We start from the raw sequence: 26,494 nt of genomic DNA, 5'->3' as shown, positions 1-26,494 counted from the left end.
TTCTATGGGCATGTCCGCATCTAATTTGCGGGCCGTAATAAGACATGTCCTGAGTTTGTGCGGCACGGATTTGCGGACATGCGGAGACCCGTGAAAACACGGATAGTGTGTATGGGCCCATAGAAAAGAATGGGTCCGCAATTCTGCCGTGGATTTGCGGGGGAATTGCGGATGCAAAAACACGTTCGTGTGCATGGGGCCTAGAATGACTTGGGAGCTTCACCGCTATATTTAAAGAAATAAAAACCAGATAGGAGGAGGAGCCGAGTCCCCCAAACATCTCCGGTATGTTATTATAAGGCATTTACTGAATATACGGTATTCTCGCTTATGGAGTAAAGGGCTTATTTTCGGATTACATCGCGGGGTTTGAACGCTGGATTAGAACAGGTGCGTGGACATGCGCAGTAGGAATAGACAGACGCCGAGATTCAGCATCGAGACACAGGGACTATCACTGTCAGGGATCTCCAGATAGAGAGTCAGTAACTAGAATAGAAATGATATCATATGTTTGCATACAATTTGATTGAACAATTACAGGTGGGACATTGAATAGACGGGTCAGGGTATGCGCTGGCTCCTAAATGTTTGTCACTTGGCACTTTTTTCCACTCCTGAGATGTTTGCTACATGTCTATTATATGTTATATAAATGTCTATTTATGATGTTATTCACTTAACAAATGTAATTATGTCATCTTATGGAACGCCCTATTGAAACCTCATGTTACACATTGTTGGAACTGCTTGAGAAAGGTCCGGACTGCGACTGAAACGTTGCACTTTGCCATACGGGCGAATAAAAGCTTCTGCACTTTTTTTGATACCAAGACGTGGAGAGCTGCTTATTCTTACAAAGGATGGATGGATGGATGGATAGATAGATAGATAGATAGATAGATAGATAGATAGATAGATAGATAGATAGATAGATAGATAGATAGATAGATAGATAGATAGATAGATAGATAGATAGATATAGATAGATAGATAGATTAGATAGATAGATAGATAGATAGATAGATAGATAGATAGATAGATAGATAGATAGATAGATAGATAGATAGATAGATAGATAGATATGAGATAGATAGATAGATAGATAGATAGATAGATAGATAGATAGATAGATAGATAGATAGATAGATTAGATAGATAGATAGATTAGATAGATAGATTAGATAGATTAGATAGATAGATAGATAGATAGATAGATAGATAGATAGATAGATAGATAGATAGATAGATAGATAGATAGATAGATAGATAGATAGATAGATAGATAGATATGAGATAGATAGATAGATAGATAGATAGATAGATATAGATAGATAGATAGATAGATAGATTAGATAGATAGATAAATAGATATGAGATAGATAGATAGATAGATAGATAGATAGATAGATAGATAGATAGATAGATAGATAGATAGATAGATAGATAGATAGATAGATAGATAGATAGATAGATGATAGATAGATAGATAGATAGATAGATAGATAGATAGATAGATAGATAGATAGATAGATAGATAGATAGATAGATTAGATAGATTAGATAGATAGATTAGATAGATAGATAGATAGATAGATAGATAGATAGATAGATAGATAGATAGATAGATAGATAGATAGATTAGATAGATAGATAGATAGATAGATAGATAGATAGATAGATAGATAGATAGATAGATAGATAGATAGATAGATATGAGATAGATAGATAGATAGATAGATAGATAGATAGATAGATAGATAGATAGATAGATAGATAGATGGATGGATGGATGGATAGATAGATAGATAGATAGATAGATAGATAGATAGATAGATAGATAGATAGATAGATAGATAGATAGATAGATAGATAGATAGATAGATAGATAGATAGATAGATAGATAGATAGATGGATGGATAGATAGATAGATAGATATGCAGGGTTGTTGTGTGGATGCCGGGCACATGTGACACTTTGGAGGTGACTCCCGTCCTGCGACCACTCATGTTCTGGACATTATGAAGTCGCATTATTCTCGGCTCTGGCACAGATTTGCGCTGTGTGTCCTGCGTCCTGCAGACGATTGACCTTCACACAACACAGTAATTGCCTGTCAGACTTGTCCTGTCATTATGGAGCAGACACAGTGCTACAAGAAACGTCGCCTCCTGAGTACAACACATCAATCCTGGAGACGTCTTTTACAGTCACGTTCTCAAAAACTGTATCCAGACGTTTCCTTCTTATATTTGTCTCTGGAGAAGCTGAGTGACAACCAATATGGACGCTATTACATCCCCGCAATGTTTACCATTCAGCTGTCCTAGAATCCAAAAAGGAATATCGGCTACGTCATGCGGCAAATCAAACTTGGGGGATAGAGTTGTCATTCAGGAGCCTGGGAAAGCTGGATTGACATCCAATATCGCTTCCATTACAAATTCCACATGTTTGACACACAGCTTTCCCAAAGTCTACTGAGCCATTGTATCTAATCCTATCATGTGTGATACTGTCTGCTGAGCCACTGTATCTAATCCTATAATGTGTGATACTGTCTGATGAGCTGCTGTATCTAATCCTATCATGTGTGATACTGTCTAATGAGCTGTGTATCTAATCCTATCATGTGTGATACTGTCTGCTGAGCCACTGTATCTAATCCTATCATGTGTGATACTGTCTGCTGAGCCGCTGTATCTAATCCTATAATGTGTGATACTGTTTGCTGAGCTGTATATCTAATCCTATCATGTGTGATACTGTCTGCTGAGCTGTGTATCTAATCCTATCATGTGTGATACTGTCTGCTGAGCTGTGTATCTAATCCTATCATGTGTGATACTGTGTGCTGAGCTGTGTATCTAATCCTATCATGTGTGATACTGTGTGATGAGCTGTGTATCTAATCCTATCATGTGTGATACTGTGTACTGAGCCACTGTATCTAATCCTATCATGTGTGATACTGTCTACTGAGCTGTGCATCTAATCCTATCATGTGTGATACTGTGTGCTGAGCTGTGTATCTAATCCTATCATTTGTGATACTGTCTGCTGAGCTGTGTATCTAATCCTATCATGTGTGATACTGTCTGCTGAGCCATGTATCTAATCCTATCATGTGTGATACTGTCTGCTGAGCTGTGTATCTAATCCGATCATGTGTGATACTGTCTGCTGAGCTGTGTATCTAATCCTATCATGTGTGATACTGTCTGCTGAGCTGTGTATCTAATCCTATCATGTGGCATACTGTGTGCTGAGCTGTGTATCTAATCCTATCATGTGGCATACTGCGTGCTGAGCTGTGTATCTAATCCTATCATATGTGAAACTGTCTGCTGAGCTGTGTATCTAATCCTATCATGTGTGATACTGTCTGCTGAGCCACTGTATCTAATCCTATCATGTGTGATACTGTCTCCTGAGCTGTTTATCTAATCCTATCATGTGTGATACTGTGTGCTGAGCTGTGTATCTAATCCTATCATGTGTGATACTGTGTGCTGAGCTGTGTATCTAATCCTATCATATGTGATACTGTGTGCTGAGCTGTGTATCTAATCCTATCATATGTGATACTGTGTGCTGAGCCAATGTATCTAATCCTATCATGTGTGATACTGTCTGCTGAGCCACTGTATCTAATCCTATCATGTGTGATACTGTCTGCTGAGTTGCTGTATCTAATCCTATCATGTGTGATACTGTCTGCTGAGCCAATGTATCTAATCCTATCATGTGTGATACTGTCTGCTGAACTGTGTATCTAATCCTACCATTTGTGATACTGTCTGCTGAGCCACTGTATCTAATCCTATCATGTGTGATACTGTCTGCTGAACTGTGTATCTAATCCTATCATGTGTGATACTGTCTGCTGAGCTGTATATCTAATCCTATCATGTGTGATACTGTCTGCTGAGCCACTGTATCTAATCCTATCATGTGTGATACTGACTGCTGAGCCAATGTATCTAATCCTATCATGTGTGATACTGTCTGCTGAGCCAATGTATCTAATCCTATCATGTGTGATACTGTCTGCTGAGCCACTGTATCTAATCCTATCATGTGTGATACTTTCTCTCCGCTGTACATTTTATTTCCACCATTATTTGCTTTGCTGTGATGGGAGCTCCCCCTAGAGGCCGCTCACATATTTTTGTCCCTCTGCAGCCTCCATACCTCCTCTGAAAGGAAAGACCAAAGTGCATTGTGGGAGGAAGACGTCTCATTTTGCAGATTATGTTGGGCGGGTGAGACAGAATCCTCCATCTTCTCCCATAGCAGCGCTGGTAAGAATGAGAGCGACTATGTACCGCCAGTCACTGCCACACGCAATAGGATTAGATACACAGCTCTGCACACAGTATCACACATGATAGGATTAGATACACAGCTCCGCACACAGTATCACACATGATAGGATTAGATACACAGCTCTGCACACAGTATCACACATGATAGGATTAGATACACAGCTCTGCACACAGTATCACACATGATAGGATTAGATACACAGCTCAGCAGACAGTATCACACTTGATAGATTTAGATACTCCAGCTCAGCAGACAGTATCACACATGATAGGATTAGATACACAGCTCTGCACACAGTATCACACATGATAGGATTAGATACAGCAGCTCAGCAGACAGTATCACACATGATAGGATTAGATACACAGCTCAGCAGACAGTATCACACATGATAGGATTAGATACACAGTTCAGCAGACAGTATCACACGTGATAGGATTAGATACACAGTTCAGCAGACAGTATCACACGTGATAGGATTAGATACACAGCTCAGCAGACAGTATCACACATGATAGGATTAGATACAGTGGCTCAGCAGACAGTATCACACATGATAGGATTAGATACACAGCTCAGCAGACAGTATCACACATGATAGGATTAGATACACAGCTCAGCAGACAGTATCACACATGATAGGATTAGATACACGACTCAGCAGACAGTATCACACATGATAGGATTAGATACACAGCTCAGCAGACAGTATCACAGATGATAGGATTAGATACACAGCTCAGCAGACAGTACCACACATGATAGGATTAGATACAGTGGCTCAGCAGACAGTATCACACATGATAGGATTAGATACAGTGGCTCAGCAGACAGTATCACACATGATAGGATTAGATACAGTGGCTCAGCAGACAGTATCACACATGATAGGATTAGATACACAGCTCAGCAGACAATATCACACATGATAGGATTAGATACAGTGGCTCAGCAGACAGTATCACACATGATAGGATTAGATACAGTGGCTCAGCAGACAATATCACACATGATAGGATTAGATACACAGCTCAGCAGACAGTATCACACATGATAGGATTAGATACACAGCTCAGCAGACAGTATCACACATGATAGGATTAGATACACAGCTCAGCAGACAGTATCACACATGATAGAATTAGATACAGTAGCTCATCTGACAGTGTCACACATGATAGGATTAGATACACAGCTCAGCAGACAGTATCACACATGATAGGATTAGATACAACGGCTCAGCAGACAGTATCACACATGATAGGATTAGATACACAGCTCAGCAGACAGTATCACACATGATAGGATTAGATACAGTGGCTGAGCAGACAGTATCACACATGATAGGATTAGATACAGCGGCTCAGCAGACAGTATCACACATGATAGGATTAGATACAGCAGCTCAGCAGACAGTATCACACGTGATAGGATTAGATACACAGCTCAGCAGACAGTATCACACGTGATAGGATTAGATACAGCAGCTCAGCAGACAGTATCACAGATGATAGTATTAGATACACAGCTCAGCAGACAGTATCACACATGATAGGATTAGATATAAGGCTCAGCAGACAGTATCACACATGATAGGATTAGATACACAGCTCAGCAGATAGTATCACACATGATAGGATTAGATACACAGCTCTGCACACAGTATCACACATGATAGGATGAGATACACAGCTCAGCAGACAGTATCACACATGATAGGATTAGATACACTGCTCAGCAGACAGTATCACACATGATAGGATTAGATACACAGCTCAGCAGACAGTATCACACATGATAGGATTAGATACACAGCTCAGCAGACAGTATCACACATGATAGGATTAGATACACAGCTCAGCAGACAGTATCACACATGATAGGACTAGATACACCGCTCAGCAGACAGTATCACACATGATAGGATTAGATACAGTGGCTCAGTAGACAGTATCACACATGATAGGATTAGATACAATGGCTCAGCAGACAGTATCACACATGATAGGATTAGATACACAGCTCAGCAGACAGTATCACACATGATAGGATTAGATACACAGCTCAGCATACAGTATCACACATGATAGGATTAGATACAGTGGCTCAGTAGACAGTATCACACATGATAGGATTAGATACACAGCTCAGCAGATAGTATCACACATGATAGGATTAGATACACAGCTCAGCACACAGTATCACACATGATAGGATGAGATACACAGCTCAGCAGACAGTATCACACATGATAGGACTAGATACACCGCTCAGCAGACAGTATCACACATGATAGGATTAGATACAGTGGCTCAGTAGACAGTATCACACATGATAGGATTAGATACACAGCTCAGCAGACAGTATCACACATGATAGGACTAGATACACCGCTCAGCAGACAGTATCACACATGATAGGATTAGATACAGTGGCTCAGTAGACAGTATCACACATGATAGGATTAGATACACAGCTCAGCAGACAGTATCACACATGATAGGATTAGATACAATGGCTCAGCAGACAGTATCACACGTGATAGGATTAGATACACAGCTCAGCAGACAGTATCACACATGATAGGATTAGATACACAGTTCAGCAGACAGTATCACACGTGATAGGATTAGATACAGTGGCTCAGCAGACAGTATCACACATGATTGGATTAGATACACAGCTCAGCAGACAGTATCACACATGATAGGATTAGATATAAGGCTCAGCAGACAGTATCACACATGATAGGATTAGATACAGTGGCTCAGCAGACAGTATCACACATGATAGGATTAGATACAGGGGCTCAGCAGTCAGTATCACACATGATAGGATTAGATACAGTGGCTCAGCAGACAGTATCACACATATTAGGATTAGATACAGCGGCTCAGCAGACAGTATCACACATGATAGGATTAGATACAGTGGCTCAGCAGACAGTATCACACATATTAGGATTAGATACAGCGGCTCAGCAGACAGTATCACACATGATAGGATTAGATACAGCGGCTCAGCAGACAGTATCACACATGATAGAATTAGATACAGTGGCTCAGCAGACAGTATCACACATATTAGGATTAGATATGTGGCGTCAGTATCACATGTAATAGGATTAGATACAGCAGCTCCGTGTCATTAGAACAGTATCGGAAATGATCGGATTAGATACACATTTCAGCAGCAGGGTATCACACACGATAGGATTAGATACACATTTTAGCAGCAGGGTGTCACACATGATAGGATTAGATACACAATTTAGCAGCGCACCTTCCATTTCCTTCCTTTCCTGGATGCGCTCCGCGGAGGTTCTCTGGATCCTCTCCCTCTTGGTGATCATGTGACAGCGCCGGGCGGTCTTACGCTACGCAGACATCGATTAGACAGGATCGATTATAGATGGGGCAGAACGGACACCTGCCCTGTCAGGAGAGAGAAGAATCCCCCCCCCCAACAATCTCAATAGTGGGGGCTCCACGTCAGATAACACTTGTGGGGTTGGAAACTGAAGCTATAAATGAGGGTTCAACATTCGTGTGGAGTTCCCCTTTAAGTGGATACTAATGTATAAGAGTATAAGTGTGCGTTTAATGTAAAAAGCTAAATCCATCATCCATAATCGGGCTTCTAACGCTCCCGTCACCATGGCGATGACTACGGAGCAGCGGCCAGCGTGCCCCCACGGATATAATCTACCAACACTATAATATCAAGTAACCCAGTCAGATCCAGAGCTGCATTCAGAATACTGCCCGCTTCATCTTTGTTCTGAGCTCACGTCTCCCGGCGTTCCCTGCCGGTTCAGTGTCTGCACGGAGCGATCTCTGCTGATCTGCTATCCTGGCGGTGTTCACACCAGGCAATGGACAGTAAAGCGAATATCCCAGAAGGCAGAGTAACCGAGCTCAGGTGTGCCTGAGCGTACAATGCTGACCGATTCCAAGTGGCAACTTCTACGTTTAAACGCAGCTCTGGATGTGACTAGAGTAGACCTGATCTAGCTACAGATGCTTCGAAGCTGCTCCTTAATATATTGCCACCTATGTCCGTTATGTTAAAAATGTAGCTGCTGCCCGTAGAGATGGCGCTGTACCTGCCCGAAAGCTTCACTAAGAAGCGACGTTCCTGAGGTCCTCGCTGTCCTCTCCTCCTCCGCAGCTGAAGACCGTGCTGGGCCGTTGGTCACCAAGACTTGGTATCATGTTGTGGGCTACTCCTGACAACTCCTCTTGGGACTGACAGACCATCGACGGCTTGACCTGCTGTCTAGAAGGGAACAGTGAGGGTTGCCTGGAATTGCAGCTCTCGAATAAGTCCGTTTGCGGCTTGAAAAAGCTGAATTATAAGTTTTGTTGCAGTTAAGCCCTGTTCACATCACATTTTGGCGCTACATTTAGAGTGTATGTTGGGAAAGCTCCCTTCGTACACGTTACATGTGTCTATAGGGCTCCATTCGCACGGCAGGGGCCAAAAGGGTGCCCTTTTGTCCTCCGTTGGGCTGGTACGTCTGTAAACTTTTATTTTATTTGGTAGATTACAGCGATCCCACTAAAGAAAAGCGTATACCACTCGGTGTACGGATGACCCTGTATGGCATAGGTCACAGGTATACGTTAAATGTATACCTCGGGGAGCTTTCCCAGGGCTGGAGTTGCTGGGAAAAGCATTTATGTTTTGCTCGGCCTGGCGATCCTGGCCTTAGGGAAGCACCTGACTACACTGTCTATGTATGGACAGTGATGTCAGGGTCTTCCAACAAGGGAGTCCCTGGCCAGAGTATCAGTAGCTCTTCCACTCCAGAACTGGAGAAGCCCTTGACATCACTGTCCAGAAGAGGGATCCCGAGCCAGAGCGTTGCCCACAGTCCGGCCAGGGATTCCGGGTTGCCCATCAGGGACGCTTATCCACAGGATATGCCATAAATGTCAGATAGATGCAGGTCTCACCTCTAGAACCCACACTTCTCTCTCGAACAGGGCCCCCCAAACCCCATTCTACCTTTCTTGGTTCCTGCTGCCTCTCGGGCCACTTCGTAAGTTCTGACCATGTAATCAGGAAAATTCATAGCCATTTACTTCTATGGCCATTACGGGAACCGCGTAGCTCAGCGAGCTACGCTGTTTTCGTAATTTCCGACCATGTAATCAGGAAGTGGCCTGAGAGGCAGCAGGAACTGAGAAAGGTAGAACAGGGTTTGGGGCCCCCTTCTAGAGATAGGTGTGGATATGCCATAAATGTCCCTGATGGGCAAACCCCTATTAAGGACTTTCCCAAGACAGGAGTCCCCGGCCAGAGCGCTCCCGATGCTCTGGCCAGGGACTCCATAATTGGAAGCCCCTGACATCACTGTCCATATATGGACAGTGATATCAGGGGCTTCCCCAGGCTCAGCACTTAAAGTAGACATGATGTGAAGAGGGTCCTATCTTGCACCATGCGATCCATCCCGAAAACTCTGTGATCTGCGTCATGTGATATTACCATGTGTTAATTGCATGCCTTCTTGCTTATTGTTTCCTAGTTTCGCCCACCCTGTTACAACGATAAAGGAGTTGCAGAGGGTCCACCTGCCTATCGGGGCTACTCACCGGGTGTCGTGTAGTGAAGACAAAACCCTGATGAAGCTCAGTCAAGTGCATTGTGGTCCACGGAGAATCTAAAAATGTCGGCGGGGGCTGAAGTCACTAACCTGGGTTCCCCGGTGCCCTCAAGGGCAACCTGTCTAGCCCTGGGCGTGGTCTCCTTCCTTTGCTTTGTGGCTGGGTTCAGCACCGGGGCAGAGTTTGTGAGATTTCTATCTTTTGGGGCCATATTCAAGAACATCAGTGGGGGGCTGGAGGGAGAGTCCCCTGCTTTGTGGAGAGATGCTGTTGGAGATGCTGCGTTCCTGCGTTCCCTCGGGATAAACGTTGCGTTGCTGATTCTATTTGTCATCCAGCACAGCTTCATGGCCTGGCCTGCAGTAAAGAACACGGTTGTGAAGGTTTTTGGGGTACTGCAGAGATCTGTGTACATCCTGTGCACTGCTGCGTCCCTCCAGATCATGATGAGGTACTGGCACTCCTTCCCCCGCGGACCCTATCTTTGGAACGTCCCCAATGCTCCCTGGAGCACTTGGCTCCCCCTCCTGTGTGCCCTCCTCCATACCATCTCATGGTTCCTTATATTCAGCGTCCTGCTGATCTTCGACTACGCAGAACTGATGGGGGTTAAGCAGGTCTATTACCACTGCCTGGGCATGGGTGACCCCCTGTCTCATAAGTCTCCCCGCGTTGCTCGGCTCTATGCCCATCTCAGGCACCCCATCTACCTGGAGTTACTGGTCATCCTCTGGACTGTGCCCTCCCTTCCTCCCGATCGTTTGCTCCTCTCGTCCTCCCTCACTCTTTACCTGACCCTGGTTCACCGCCTGGACGTGCAAGATTACAGCTACCTCCGCTCCCAACTGGAAAAGAAGTTTACTCTCTTCTCACGAGAAGAAGCCCGCTCCGAGCATGGCGTAATATGGAAAAAAGACTGAATAGAGAGAGAAGTTGTACCATCGGCGTGGAGGGCCAAAACTCTGGACTACGTTAGGTGGAGATATAATAACACTCCAACCGAGAATATGGGATTTGAACTATAATAATTATGTGTATTGGTCATAATAATCGGATTCCTTGATGGGACTTTCTGCTTCATCATAAAATCCATGATGGCTCAGATGGTGGGGTCTCTATGGTGATTGGAGGGGGCTTCCCATTAGTTTACCTTGCTAAAACCAGAACCTTTTTTCCTGGCTCCATCCTAACATGATGTCTCTGCAATAGCCGGATACTTAGAGGGGCTTTTCACTTTGTAGCTCGTTGGGTCGGTCTAGACTACACCTAATGCGGCTTTTGTGTACCGGCGTAGGGAATGGAGCAGCCTTTCCACATCACCGCTATGTCTCTGGCGCAGGTAAGGGAGGCACCTGCAGAGGCTGTATCCTTGATAGTCCTGATCGATTACTATGAGGCTCAATAGCGAAGATCGCCGATACTCATCAGATAAAACCATGTCCAGTCAGATCCAGAGCTGCATTCAGAATTCTGCCAGCTTCTTAGCTCCGAGCTCACAGCAGCTCCTGCTGGTTCAGTACATGTACAGAGGTTCACCTTGGGTATGCCCTATGCAGGTAGATGCTGTGGGGAAGTGGAAAAACTTTTTTTTTTTATCCTCCTTTGTGCGTCCTAAAACCTGTTTAAACTTTATTTTTCTGGGCTTCTTGACTAGGGGTTGGCACTCCATGCGGGCACTGATCTACTGCCACCATTAGGGGGTCCGAAACGGAGCATCGTCCCATAATTATGTGTTCGCAAAGAAATAGTTTTAATATTGCTGGTTTCTTAGTTAAAAAAAACACGGAAGGCGAATCATCAAGGCGTCTACAGAAAAGTGCAGCAATAAAGACAGAGTGCATTGTGGGAAGGAGAACGTCTATTTACAGGGGCTATGATGCAGAACTGCACCCTGCGTGTACTTCAGAATGTGGACCTCGATCTACGATCGGAGACAGATTATATTTTTATCATTTTTTACAAGTAATCGCCGGCGTTATTCAGCAGCCTGATGTGTGCGAATTTCTATTCTTTTTTATAATGATGTATGTTTTATATTCGGAGATGGCTGTAACCGTGTTGTGTGATGTTTTATTTCCTCTCCGCCCTGTGCCTGTAATAAATTCTATTATAGACTTTTATACACCGTGTTGCTCATTGGGATAATTTTGCTATTGCACAATGCCCCAAAACAATGCGACCTTGCTAGCCACAATGCCCCCATTGCCAGCTACCATTCCCCACAGTCAGCCATAGTGCCCACTTTTTAAAAAAAAATGAAAAATCCTGTTCCCCCTCATGCGATAAGTGGTGCAAGAGGGGTCTGACAGCTGCTTATCGTCTCCTCCAGCTTCTATCAGTCTATTGCAGCTTCGATGCCCTTTAATCGTTTCCACCAATGTCTATTGGGTGTGACAACGCTTCTGCGGAGTGAGACCGGTTTCAGACGGGATCGATTTTTCTTTTCCCATAGAGGTGTCCGGTAGCCACATATCTCCATCTGCTCCATTAAAATAACTTCATGCACTGATCACAGTTGGCCTTACCGTTGTTCTGGAGACTTTTTTAATCCTGCGATCATAGAAGACCATTTGAATGGTGATCTATCTCTTGACGAGAGTGATCGCCAGAGTCCTCCAGACTTTACCTGCACAAGATGCAAAGCTCGGAGGTCTGAATTTCTTTCAAGAAAGGCATCCAGGCCCCTTTTAAACTATTTAAATAATAAGGATTCATCACAACATCCTCTGGCCTCTTGGTCTCCCTCCTCTTACAGTAAAGAATCCCTTTCTATGACCTTCTTTCTTCTGGACCAGGGTGCACAACCTTTTCGGGGTCTGCAGAGAACACTGAAACTACTCTTGTCAGTCATTCACCACCCCCTCAGGCTCCGCACTCGGCATAACACAGTAACGGTTTTGCCTGGACTGCTCCTTGAAGCAACTTTTTTTGAATAAACAATATTTTAGAATGCCCCCACAACGGTGCCAGAAACACACTGCCCCCCATCACTGCCTGTCACAGCCCTCCCCGTACTTACCTGGCTCTCTGACGTGAGAGCTACATGTGAGCAGCCACCAGAGGGCGCTTATATCGATCTTCCATTCTTTGCACTGATCTCTATGATCGGTGCAGGGAAGAGAGAGCGAGGCCGTCAAATGACATCGCTCCATGTTCTGTATCGGGACGCCTGCACATCTGTGTCTATAAACTGACGGCTGAGGGCCGTGACTGGTACTCCACTGTGCACTTTTAGGGTAATAACCGAGTATCTGGTTTTAAACAGGAGTCTCGATCATTGACATGTCAGTCATGCATAATAAATAGGTGGATGACCCAACAAGGGCGATTGGTCGTTGTCTGTTTCATATAAAGCCATGTTAGGGCTACCATAGAGGTATATTGGGCCTTTACTCTATCTCCGTATACCTCCATTTCATATGGAGTCATACGGAGTTGGTTTTTTTTGTTGAATTCTGTACGAAATCTACGGAAAAAGGAATGATGCGTTTTCTATCGGAGATATAGAAGAATTGCTTCTATGGGAGAATATCTCAATACATAAGACACGTGCCGGAGCCCGTTTGGCAGTGCACAGAGGCCACGCCGTCTCCATACACAGCCGTACAGACTCCGTGCCCGTATGCATGAGCCGTTCTCTTGAGACTGAGCGAGTTTGGCTGCACCTACGCTGTCCGCTCTGCACGTAGAAGAGTTTCATTCTTGAGCATAGTAATGAAAGGGTGACCGTAGATATCCGCTGAAAGTGATGACACGACCCCGTCGTTCTCAGTATTGTGTCGACAGGTTCCTTTGACTCTGGCCACGTGTAGGGAGCATTAACGTGGCTGTATTTTCAGACCAGGTAAAGAGTAAGGTAAGGATCTCGAAAGAGGAAAGTAAAAAACCGGCGTGAATGAGGTGTAATGGTCACCGCACCCCTGATGTGTCCAAAGAAAGCGTTAATGCATAGTTGTCAATACTTGGGAAAAAATTCTAGGGACACTTCGGGTGTGGCTTATCTGGTGGATGTGTTATGGGGTGTGGCTTATCTGGTGGATGTGTATTATGGGGTGTGGCTTATCTGGTGGATGTGTATTACGGGGTGTGGCTTATCTGGTGGATGTGTATTATGGGGTGTGGCTTATCTGGTGGATGTGTATTATGGGGCGTGGCTTATCTGGTGGATGTGTATTATGGGGCGTGGCTTATCTGGTGGATGTGTATTACGGGGCATGGCTTATCTGGTGGATGTGTATTATGGGGCGTGGCTTATCTGGTGGATGTGTATTATGGGGCGTGGCTTATCTGGTGGATGTGTATTATGGGGCGTGGCTTATCTGGTGAATGTGTATTATGGGGCGTGGCTTTCTTACCAGAATTTCTACATACAAATAAACTAACAAACAGATTTCTGCATTAGTTTGGCTGACTACTATGGTGGCCAGTATTTCTCTGGTTGTATACAGGCAGGTGATGTCCTACTTTATCACTAGGGCTAGGCGGTATGTGCTGACCACTACTGGTAGTGTAAAAATCAGCATAGATAGTGCCACACTCCGTGCCCCTTGTAGATAGTGCTCCACGCTGATACTGCTTCCTGTAGGTACCACAGTGCACCCTGTAGATAGTGCCACACACTCTCCCCTGTGTAGATAGTGCCCAGGTGCCCCCAAACATATAAAAACTCCTTATACTCACCTAGCTCTATTCCTCAGAAGAACGGAGCTCCTCAGACCTACAGCTTTTGAGGCGCCGAGACAGGAGCCTTGCGTAGGCCGGCGCGATCCAGTGACGCCATCACACCGGCATTCGTAGACATAACAGGGCCTGTATCCTAGTGTATGGCAGAGGAGGGAACAGGCTCCCATCTTTGCCACAGTATCTAATTGTATCAGATACAGCAGTCGCCAGTTCAAGTTGCCCGGACACGGTCCAGGACAGTAATTTGCTGGAATCGTCTCGGCAAATTCGGGAATGTTGGCAACTATGTTAATCTTTATCACACACTGCAAAGATTACAAAAATAGAAACTGTAAAAACATTCCCATGGCAGACAGGTGGTAATTTTCTCTTCGTAGAATATAACAGAGCTTAAAAATAAAACACGTTTGACTCATTACCCCCCCCCCCCAACTTCACACGTTTACTTCCAGCCGAGGAGGCGGCAACAATTGGAAATCAAATTATAAAGCCTCGGCTCCCTTGGCCAATCATAAGTTAAAGCTTTTTTACACGGGCCAGTTATGGGCAAACGAGCGTTCGTGTGAATTTCTTGGTCCCGATAATTGCCCTGTGTGAACGATCAGCCGATGCACGAGTAAATGCTTCTTCCTCGGCTGATTGTATCGTTTATGCAGCAATAAATGTGTGTAAACAAGGAGACATGATAGAAATGTACGGGGACGAGTGATCGTTACTATTATCGCTGGTCCCCATACATTTCTCCTTGTGAAAGGAGCAAACGATCGACGAGCTGTCTCATTGATCAGTGCTCCTCTGCTTCGCCCATGTCGGGCCGTGTAAGGGGACCCTAAGAAGATATCAATGTTGGGGGTCCATCAGCTTGGACAACCCTCAACGCGTAAATCAAATGGGCCATGGTCTCTTATAAAATGCATGAAGACTTTGAAACTAGTTGAGCGGTAATGAGAGAATTGTCTATATTTCTAGAAGATGCCGCCACAAAACAAACACAAAAAAATGTAAAAATAATGGGGGATATTTACCCAAAAGCCCAGAATTACCTGAAATTCCCGTAAGCCATGAACCAATCTGCCACAAAAAGGAAAAATGTCTCTGATCAATTCCACTGGATCAACGTTCACACAAGAATTGTATACATTAGATCTCGGTGCTGAAGACCCGGCCACTTATTTTAAAGTTAAAATCGACAACATCCGGCATGATATTCTCTCCCAGTCCCCTAGTAACATCAATCCCCTTCCCTCCCGCACTCCCTCTTCTTCACTCTCCGCATTTGACCCAATAACAGAAGAAGTATCCAGGCTCCTCTCTTCTTCTCCTACTACCTGTCCTAGTGACCCTATCCCCATCACACCTCCTCCAGTCCCTCTTCCCGGCTGTCTCCAGGCTCCTCTCTTCTTCTCGTCCTACTACCTGTCCTAGTGACCCTATCCCCTCACACCTCCTCCAGTCCCTCTCCCCTCACACCTCCAGTCCCTCTCCCCTCACACCTCCTCCAGTCCCTCACCCCTCACACCTCCAGTCCCTCTCCCCTCACACCTCCAGTCTCTCTCCCCTCACACCTCCTCCAGTCCCTCTCCCCTCACACCTCCTCCAGTCCCTCTCCCCTCACACCTCCAGTCCCTCACACCTCCTCCAGTCCCTCTCCCCTCACACCTCCTCCAGTCCCTCCCCCCTCACACCTCCTCCAGTCCCTCCCCCCTCACACCTCCTCCAGTCCCTCCACCCTCACACCTCCTCCAGTCCCTCCACCCTCACACCTCCTCCAGTCCCTCTCCCCAGCTGTCACTAGTCACCTGACTAAAATATTTAACCTCTCTCTTTCCTCTGGTATCTTTCCCTCCTCTTTTAAACATGCCATTATAAACCCATTACTGAAAAAACCAACACTTGACCCATCCAGCGCTGCTAACTACCGACCAGTCTCTAATCTGCCCTTCATCTCTAAACTCCTGGAACGCTTAGTCTACTCTCGCCTTATCCGCTATCTCTCTGCTAACTCCATTCTAGACCCCTTACAATCTGGTTTCCGTACTCTACACTCCACAGAAACTGCCCTGACTAATGTCTCACACAATCACTTGGCGGCTAAATCGGACGGTAAATCCTCTCTCCTGATTCTTCTGGATCTCTCTGCCGCCTGTGACACTGTAGACCACAAACTCCTACTTAACATGCTCCACTCTATTGGCCTCCAGGACGCGGCTCTCTCTTGGTTTTCCTCCTATCTCTCTGACCGCTCATTCAGTGTGTCATTTGCTGGTTCCACTTCTTCTCCTCTTCCCCTTGCTATCGGGGTTCCTCAGGGATCAGTCCTAGGTCCGCTGCTCTTTTCTCTCTACACAGCCCCTATTGGACAAACCATCAGCAGATTTGGCTTCCAGTAACATCTCTACGCTGATGACACCCAATTATATACCTCTTCCCGTGACATCACCCCTGCTCTAATACAGAACACCAGTGATTGTCTGTCCGCTGTCTCTAACATCATGTCCTCTCTCTATCTGAAACTGAATCTTTCTAAAACTGAGCTCCTTGTGTTCCCACCATCTACTAACCTCCCTAAACCTGATGTCTCCATCTCAGTGTGTGGCACTACCATCACTCCTAAGCAGCACGCCCGCTGTCTCTATCACTATCATAACTCCTGGGCAGCACGCCCGCTGTCTCTATCACTACCAACACTCCTAAGCAGCACGCCCGCTGTCACTATCACTACCATAACTCCTAAGAGGCGCGCCCGCTGTCTCGGGGTTATTTTTTACTCAGATTTTTCCTTTACTCCTCACATACAATCACTTTCACGCTCCTGTTATTTTCACCTCAAAAACATCTCCAGAATCCGCTCTTTTCTTACGGAGGAAACCGCCAAAACTCTCATTGTTGCTCTGATTCACTCTCGTCTTGACTCCTGTAACTCATTACTAGTCGGTCTTCCCCCCACTAAACTCTCCCCTCTCCAATCTATCCTCAACGCAGTAGCCAGGCTCATATTTATGACCAACCGCTACACCAACGCTTCTAATCTGTGCCATTCACTACACCGCTACATCAACGTCTCTACCCTGTGCCAGTCACTACACCGCTACATCAACGCCTCTACCCTGTGCCAGTCACTACACCGCTACATCAACGCCTCTACTCTGTGCCAGTCACTACACCGCTACATCAACGCCTCTACCCTGTGCCACTCACTGCACTGGGCCGCTACACCAACGCCTCTACCCTGTGCCAGTCACTGCACTGGGCCGCTACACCAACGCCTCTACCCTGTGCCAGTCACTGCACTGCACCGCTACACCAACGCCTCTACCCTGTGCCAGTCACTGCACTGGTTGCCCATCCCATTCAGAATAAAATTCAAACTTATTACTCTCACCCACAAAGCTCTCCCCAGTGCTGCACCTCCTCACATCTCCTCCCTCATCTCTGTCTACCACCCTACTCGGGCTCTACGTTCTGCCAACGACCTTAGATTAAAATCCTCCATAATCCGAACCTCCCACTCCCGTCTCCAGGATTTCTCTCGTGCTGCACCCGTCCTCTGGAATGTGCTACCCCAGACAATCAGATTAATTCCCAATATCCACAGTTTTAACGTGCCCTGAAAACACATCTATTTAGACCGGCCTATAAAATTCCCCAATCTGACTCCTTTCCATGGCCCTCCTTTTAGATTAGTCATCAGAATAAGATTCCCTCACACTCCTTCTCTTCATGTCCGTCATACACGGATACTGGCTGGTGACCGGCTCATGCAGCTTTATGTTACCACCGCATGTGTATAAAAATGGCCGGACCATTGTACAGAACAAACACTGTTACACTTTGTGTCTCCCTTATGTCCTCATAGATTGTAAGCTCTTGTGATCAGGGTCCTCACTCCTCAGGTTTGAATTGTAAATGAACTTTGTCACTATGTAATGTCTGATATTGTTTGTTTCATGTTCCCTCTTGATTGTAAAGTGCTGCGTAATATGTTGGCGCTATATAAATAAAGATTATTATTATTATTATACATTGACTTTGGCGCTGATTTTTTTTGTTGTTGTAAGAAATGATATTGTCGTTTTTTTGAAGCCATCGTCTGTTCCTGCTGTGAGCGGCTCTTGCGGTCGTCTATTCCACAGATTCACAACTCTTAAGGTAAAGAATCTCACAGCTCTTAAGGTAAAGAATCCTGGACCTTTTTTCTGATGGAGCGTGCACCAAATTTATTGTGTGTTTTATACTCTCTTTGCCTCCCTTAACTAGAGTCTAAAAAAGGGGCTTAACTAAGAAGAGGCGTAAAATTAGCCAAATTTATTAATGGGGTTTCCTATTTTTTTGCAGCTTAGTGGAAGTGCGTTTACCATCCTAGTCATTTACTATAATTTACACTGGAAACTGGCATCAATTTTAGCGTAAATCTATGCCAGCTCCTGTATGCCATAGATTTCATTCAGTAGCACACGAACAGCCGAAGATGTGACTTTGTGGATTTGTCCTATTCGAAGAATGGTGTATGAAATGCAAGTCCTAATAAATCCCCCCCCCCCACCACCCTCCATTGCTTATCGACTTCTCCTTGGCCCGACTACAGTCCTGACGTCTCTGTTGTGATTTGGACGTTTCACCCAGAACATTGACGTATTTCATGGGGTAACGAAGAGGTTGTGATTCCCCCACAATTCGTTTCTAGATTTGTTTTTATCGAATCGTGCTGCAGTACAGCGCCAAAAATGACATGGAAACTTTGGCGTCTAGTTTTCTTTGCAGTTGTAGCCATTACCCAAATACTTCAACGTAACTGTAACAGTTACAGACCGCAGACCCCTTTTATCCTGCTGACGTCTTCCTCCCCGAGGATGCAAACACATGCGACCGTCCTGTCCTGCAATGACCACTAGGGTGCGCGCACAAGCTCATTCCCGGCCTTAAAGGGCTAGCGTGCACACATGTTCCGAATTGACTTATTACTCCCAGATCACCCTGGACTATAAGAAGGGCCCTGCCCCTTCCCTCATTGCCTGAGCGTTGTTGTGTCTTCTTATGTTAGTCTTGCAAATGGTCCCTTAGTGTTATCCTGTTCCCGTGCCCTGCTACCTGTAGCCTGTATCCCGTGTTATTTGTTCCTGTGCCTCAAACCTGTTGGAGTCGTGTTGTGCCACCGGTTTTGCCTGCTGTGTTAAACCATGTCTGCTGTCAAGGTCCCAACTGTGCCGAGCCTCCATTACTGTACTGTCTGAACCACTACAGGTACCCCTGTGCTTGGACTATATATATATATATATATATATATATATATATATATATTGACTTGGTACTCTGTTGGCCAGCTACTATCCCGCTACGGCCCAGTGGGTCCACATACCCATGTATCGTGACAGTAACCTGCCAGTGTGAACCAGCCTTAGACATCCCTTTTTATTATCCCCTACTATGAGCTATTATAGGAGACCCTACATTGTAGACCCCCCTATTAGCAAGAGCCACATTAAGGGTGGCTTTCTGCTCTGGAGGACCATATGGATATCAATGGGTGCTGTGCTATACTTCATGTAGCACCACAGGATCATATACATTGTGGATTCTAGATCTATAGTTGCTGATCATGGGGGCTCCCAACAGCGGAACCCTCCACAATCATGGGACCGGCAATTTGGAAGAAGACGGCCACCCTTTTAAAGGTGTAACTCCCCATTAATATTTGTGTTTTGCATAAAACGGCACAGCAGCCAAACCTGTGTGAAGAAGATTATGGAAGGGTACGGTCGCACCATCGCCAATTGACGCGCGGCAAAAAGAACCTTGTTTTCTGACCAGCATCATTTTTTTTTTTTTAGAAGACCAAGTCCGACCCCCCCCCATTGTTTCTTTTCCATCTACACATACACACCGTTTACAGTATACAGCCCTTATGTCGTTATTATGACATCACTTGATATTATGTAATTTTCCTACACAGAGAGACTAATCTTTAGCGTCGCGGCTTCGTATTAGTGCACGTTTCTAACTTGTAACCGTCTCGCTATTTCGTGGAGCGTGAACAATATTTTTCCCTTGCAATGATTTTTATCTTAGCAACAGTTGTAGAACGAGACGCTCCGCATTTCCTTCATGCTTCACGTGCTCCGCTAATGTCAGGACTGGATGTGACCGGATTCTGTGATGCCGGGTTTGTGCTAGAAATTCTTCTGGTTGGTTACAGACTAAACAACAAAACACCCGAGAGTCTTTAGGCTTCATCTCCGTTCCCCATACACTTGTTTTTGAATCTCGATTAGATTAAATTAAATCTGCTTTATATGACGGAGTACGTATTTTTATTTTTTAAAAATATTTTACAGGATGAGATAATCACAGGGGTGTAGATTACGAAGGGGGGTCCATAGCAAAACCAAAATGAGCCCCATTATTATGGTGTGGACATTTGATCAGCTGCACAAATACTTGCTAGACCTAATACAGTCTGTAACTCAGGATCAGTACAGGATAAGTAATGTAATGTTTGTACACAGTGACTCTGTCAGGTCCGTATATCAGGGAAGCTCCTTTCTCCCTGTCATTTCACACCGAATAGCCACCTCTAAATTGGTAATAATCCCTGACAACTCCACCAGCAGAACAGTGAGTGCAGCTCTGGAGTATAATACAGGATGTAACTCAGGATCAGTACAGGATAAGTAATGTAATGTATGTACACAGTGACTCCACCAGCAGAATAGTGAGTGTAGCTCTGGAGTATAATACAGGATGTAACTCAGGATCAGTACAGGATAAGTAATGTAATGTATGTACACAGTGACTCCACCAGCAGAATAGTGAGTGCAGCTCTGGAGTATAATACAGGATGTAACTCAGGATCAGTACAGGATAAGTAATGTAATGTATGTACACAGTGACTCCACCAGCAGAATAGTGAGTGCAGCTCTGGAGTATAATACAGGATGTAACTCAGGATCAGTACAGGATAAGTAATGTAATGTATGTACACAGTGACTCCACCAGCAGAATAGTGAGTGCAGCTCTGGAGTATAATACAGTATGTAACTCAGGATCAGTACAGGATAAGTAATCTAATGTATGTACACAGTGACTCCACCAGCAGAATAGTGAGTGCAGCTCTGGAGTATAATACAGGATGTAACTCAGGATCAGTACAGGATAAGTAATATAATGTATGTACACAGTGACTCCACCAGCAGAATAGTGAGTGCAGCTCTGGAGTATAATACAGGATATAACTCAGGATCAGTACAGGATAAGTAATGTAATGTTTGTACACAGTGACTCTGTCAGGTCCGTATATCAGGGAAGCTCCTTTCTCCCTGTCATTTCACACCGAATAACCACCTCTAAATTGGTAATGATCCCTGACAACTCCACCAGCAGAATAGTGAGTGCAGCTCTGGAGTATAATACAGGATGTAACTCAGGATCAGTACAGGATAAGTAATGTAATTGTAATGACGGGGTAGGGAGAGAGACAGGTGAGCCCTAATCTACCCGCCACTCAGTCCCTGCCTACCTGCAACGACCCGTCCTAGGCGACGGGGTACAACTGGGCGACGGTCCCTACGCTCAGTAAGTGCACGACAGACAAGGGTACACAGAAGCTAGGGAAACAGGGCAGCTGCCCACGGAGACACCGTGAGCAACGAGAGTGGTGAACGAGCCGAGTCAAACCAGGAGTGCACGAGGTACAAAACGCTGAGCAGGAGAGTGGTCTGAAAGACAAGGTCAGTAACAAGCAGAGGATCAGTAGTTCAAGCAGCAGCAGCAAAGCCAGGAAACAAGCAGAGCAGAATCACAGGCAAAGGAGGAACAGGAAAGGCTGGTATAAATAGACAGTGGGCGGGAGCTAGCTCCGTCTGGCCAGGCTGTGATAGGCTCTCCCACTCCTAAGCCTGCCATCCTGAGTGGTGAAAGATGGAGTCAGTCTCACAGACATAGGAGCAGGTGCAGACTGATTACCCACGGGCGTCGACACAGAAGCTGTGCCTGGCAGATCCTTTACAGTAATGTATGTACACAGTGACTCCACCAGCAGAATAGTGAGTGCAGCTCTGGAGTGTAATACAGGATGTAACTTAGGATCTGTACAGGATAAGTAATGTAATGTATGTACACAGTGTCACCACCAGCAGAATAGTGAGTGCAGCTCTGGAGTATAATACAGGCTATAACTCAGGATCAGTACAGAGTAATGTAATGTATGTACACAGTGACTCCACCAGCAGAATAGTGAGTGCAGCACTGGAGTATAATACAGTACAAGATGTAACTCAGGATCAGTATAGGATAAGTAATGGAATGTATGTACACATTGACTCCACCAGCAGAATAGTGAGTGCAGCTCTGGAGTATAATACAGGATGTAACTCAGGATCAGTACAGGATAAGTAATGTAATGTATGTACACAGTGACTCCACCAGCAGAATAGTGAGTGCAGCTCTGGAGTATAATACGGGATGTAACTCAGGATCAGTACAGGATAAGTAATGTAATGTATGTACACAGTGACTCCACCAGCAGAATAGTGAGTGCAGCTCCGGAGTATAATACAGGATATAACTCAGGATCAGTACAGGATAAGTAATGTAATGTATGTACACAGTGACTCCACCAGCAGAATAGTGAGTGCAGCTCTGGAGTATAATACAGGATATAACTCAGGATCAGAACAGAGTAATGTAATGTATGTACACAGTGACTCCACCAGCAGAATAGTGAGTGCAGCTCTGGAGTATAATACAGGATGTAACTCAGGATCAGTACAGGATAAGTAATATAATGTATGTACACAGTGACTCCACTAGCAGAATAGTGAGTGCAGCTCTGGAGTATAATACAGGATATAACTCAGGATCAGTACAGGATAAGTAATGTAATGTATGTACACAGAGACTCCACCAGCAGAATAGTGAGTGCAGCTCCTGCATCTTTATGTAGAATTTTCTACATGTTTCTACAGTCGCTTGTTTACAAGCTTGGTGGAATTTTCTCGCACCCCGCCCCCCTTCTATAGATATTGTAATGTTTCTGTCCTGTATCACGCACATTAAAAGCCGCTTGGCTGGAAACTACTCAGCAGCAAGCAATTTATGTTCAATAGCAGCTATTAAGACACAATTGCTCGGATCTCTGCGCAGCTTTTTCAATTCCAGAAATGGGTTTCATCGTAAAAAAAAATAAGGTTAAATAGGATTTACTTATTCTTAATGGTGCCGCTGGATGATCTGCGGAGGGATGTAATAGTCGTGATAAGTCACTGAGGTTGTTAACAATTGTCAGGAGATACGTAGGATATGGAAACAACGACAGCCACTAAATCCGTAGACACTTGGTACATTCCTGACACAGTGTAACAATTCTCAGATGTTACCGTTTCCAATAGTCTGTGTTTACAGAAGAGGTTATTGCCGTTAACACATGATGACTAAAGACGCTGGTAATTGGCAACTAGTGTAAAAGCCATTCAGAAAACTCATTCTCTATGTAAACAGGCTTTACTGCTGGATCGCTGCAGGAAAAAAAGCTTTAGGGTCAGTTCACACTGTTTTTTTGCGCTGATTTTGACGCGAAAACTACATTGTAATCAGCACCAAAAACGGTTGAAATCGCCCCCCACCCCATTGACTTTAATGGGATGCAGAAGTGGTTTTTTTTCCCGGGCAGCTTTTGGCTGCTCACGGGGAAAAAAAGCAGCGTGTCCTTTCTTGTCGCAGTTTCCGCCACTGCCCTCCCATTGAAATCGAGGCAGAAAAGGAACGCTTTCTTAGCGTTTTTTCCTGTGGTTTTTGCCCTTGGTTCTTGCATTAGCTTCAATGGCCACAGGCGAAAAACAGAGGAAAAACCGCCGAAAAAAAAGTGCAGGTCAAAAGTTTTGTTGACGTGGAAACCCCGTCATAATCGGCGCAAAAAAAAAAAACGGAGTGAGCACCGTGGCAAAATCTGCCTCAAAATTCCTGAAGGGATTTTGAGGTAGATTTTTTTCTGCCTGCAAAAAAAACTCTCTGTGAACAGGGTCTTATTGTTAGATTGAATGAAAAGGCTCTAATGCTGGTTCTCAACAGAAAAAGCTTTACTGCTGGATCACTACAGAAAAGGCTTTAGGCCATGTAATACAAACAATAGTATTCTGTGCTGGTTGTCTGCATGTAAAGGCTCTAGTTCTGGTTCTCTGCAATAAGGCTCTAGTTCTGGTTCTCTGCAATAAGGCTCTAGTTCTGGTTCTCTGCAGTAAAGGTTCTGGTTCTCTGCAGTAAAGGCTCTGGTTCTGGTTCTCTGCAGTAAAGGCTCTAGTTTTGGTTCTCTGCGTAGAGGCTGTAGTTCTGGTTCTCTGCAGTAAAGGCTCTAGCTAGTTCTGGTTCTCTGCAGTAAAGGCTCTAGTTTTGGTTCTCTGCGTAGAGGCTATAGTTCTGGTTCTCTGCAGTAAAGGCTCTAGTTCTGGTTCTCTGCAGTAAAGGCTCTAGTTCTGGTTCTCTACATAAAAAAAAAGCTACAATGTTGTCACAAATAGCGCCAATTATGCTGTTACTCACACTTTAGCTTCCTGGCGGCGGATCGGCCGTTTTCTAGATGACCCTTGTCTGGCATCCTTAATCACTGTTATATTTATTTAAAGTTCTTGAGCTTGTTTCGACACCCTATTGCTTCATCTCACTAATGGTTAAACCCTGCTCCACCTCCTATCACCCAACTAGGCCCCCTGCACACGACCGTATTTTTCTTCCGGAATTATGGACCGTAATTACGGACCCATTCATTTCTATGGGCCACGGACACCTTTCCGTATTTTTACGGATAGGTGTCCGTTTCATAAAAATGATCCGTAAGAAATAGAACTCGTCTGTAATTACGGAAGCGTTGCTAGGCAACACCTGTTTTTCAGATGTTGCACATCATTTGTGGTTTTCTTCTTTTTGCGGATCCGTAAATACAGATGCACTACGGACGGTATTTACGGGCACCGTTACGTATATGCTGATAATTTACGGATGACTATAAATTACTACGGATCCGTTTTTACGGATGGATGAAATCTACGGTATGCATGGGGCCTTACCCTTCACTCTGGGCCAGAGCGATTTAGTTCATTATTTCCCAGTTGCGTACATTGGTGGGCTTGCTTGTTTCCTGACTACATTTGACTTCCGCCTGCCATGACCTTCTACGAGTCTCTCTATGTATTGACCCTACTCAGCCGGCACTGACCTCTGCCTGCCTTGTTACCACAAATCGGTGTCCCCATTTTCTGTACACCTCAGCAATTCCTAACGGAGTCTACTCCGGGGGTAGTGACCTGGGGATTCTCAGCAACGAAGTGCAGATCCCTGTAAAGAGGTTAAAGGGAAATACCTGGGAGTCCCTTAGACTCCGCTCCCTGGATTAGCCCCAAGCCAATACAGAGAGTTCACATCTTCCGCCTTTGGCTTAGTAACAACGGTGAGTTCCCTTTAATGGTTTAACGCTCATTTTCTACAGAAAAATACTTTTATTTTTGGTTCTTTACATAAAAAGCTGTAGTGCTAGATCTCCACCACAAGTCGTTTTGCAGATTCTTTGCAGAAAAAGTTTTAGTGCTAGATCTCTACTGGAAAAGCTTTAGTGCTGGTTCTCTATAGAAAAGGCTTTAGTGCTGGTTCTCTACGGAAAAGACTTTAGTGCTGGTTCTTTACAGAAAAGGCTTTAATGCTGGTTCTTTACAGAATAGTATTTTGGGCTAGTACTTTACAGGAAAAGGTTGGCTCTCTCCAGAAAAAATCGCAGCGATTACTCCGCAAAAATCGCAACTCTGGAAAAATCATACTACGCTCTCCTCTTACCTGCAGTCTGGCCTCCTGGGATAATGTTTCACACTATGTGACCGCCGCAGCTAAT

The 26,494-nt window shown here is 44.8% G+C and overlaps 1 protein-coding gene across 1 annotated transcript; it reads left to right on the top strand.

Moving 5' to 3' along the window:
* The first annotated feature begins 4,217 nt into the window (after positions 1-4,217).
* Positions 4,218-12,115, top strand: NRM (nurim). Its single transcript, XM_075827778.1, has 2 exons — positions 4,218-4,305; positions 9,864-12,115. Exon 2 carries the CDS (start codon positions 10,005-10,007, stop codon positions 10,860-10,862), a length of 858 nt encoding a protein of 285 aa, XP_075683893.1. The 5' UTR covers positions 4,218-4,305; positions 9,864-10,004; the 3' UTR covers positions 10,863-12,115.
* The last annotated feature ends 14,379 nt before the right edge of the window (positions 12,116-26,494 follow it).

This window comes from Rhinoderma darwinii, chromosome 5, assembly GCF_050947455.1.
Source record: "Rhinoderma darwinii isolate aRhiDar2 chromosome 5, aRhiDar2.hap1, whole genome shotgun sequence".
In the NCBI taxonomy this organism is placed as follows: domain Eukaryota; kingdom Metazoa; phylum Chordata; class Amphibia; order Anura; family Rhinodermatidae; genus Rhinoderma; species Rhinoderma darwinii.
This window is presented reverse-complemented; position numbering and strand designations above follow the sequence as displayed.